Genomic DNA, 448 nt, shown 5'->3' with positions numbered 1-448 from the left:
GCCCTGCCCGCCGTTCCCCTCCTCCGTGCCGCCCAAGCCATGAACTTTGGCCGCGGTCCCTCGGTGGTGTTGAACGTCGGGGGCACCCGGTACTCCTTCTCCCGGGAGGTGCTGAAGGATTTCCCGCTGCGCCGGGTGAGTCGCCTGCACGGCTGCCTCTCGGAGCAGGACGTTCTGGAGGTGTGCGACGACTACGACCGGGAGCGGAACGAGTACTTCTTCGACAGGCACTCGGAGGCCTTCGGCTTCATCATGCTGTACGTCCGGCACGGCCACCTGCGCTTCGTGCCGCACATGTGCGAGCTCTCCTTCTACAACGAGATGATCTACTGGGGGCTGGAGGGCTCTCACCTCGACTACTGCTGCCAGCGCCGCCTCGACGACCGCATGTCCGAGACGTGCACCTACTACGCGGCGGAGGAGCCGAATGGCGGGCCGGGAGGGGAGG

At 66.5% G+C, this 448-nt stretch overlaps 1 protein-coding gene across 1 annotated transcript in view; it reads left to right on the top strand.

Annotated features, from left to right (window-relative positions):
- Positions 1–12: 12 nt before the first annotated feature.
- KCNG3 (potassium voltage-gated channel modifier subfamily G member 3) overlaps positions 13–448 on the top strand; it is an 11,519-nt gene continuing 11,083 nt past the window's right edge. The window contains 2 exon segments of the mRNA XM_031061088.1: positions 13–445; position 448. The exon segment at position 448 is cut by the window's right edge and continues 183 nt beyond it. Of these exon segments, the coding sequence (XP_030916948.1) occupies positions 40–445; position 448 (407 nt within the window). The 5' untranslated portion in view covers positions 13–39.

Source organism: Geospiza fortis, unplaced genomic scaffold, assembly GCF_000277835.1.
Source record: "Geospiza fortis unplaced genomic scaffold, GeoFor_1.0 scaffold41, whole genome shotgun sequence".
Lineage (NCBI taxonomy): Eukaryota > Metazoa > Chordata > Aves > Passeriformes > Thraupidae > Geospiza > Geospiza fortis.
This window is presented reverse-complemented; position numbering and strand designations above follow the sequence as displayed.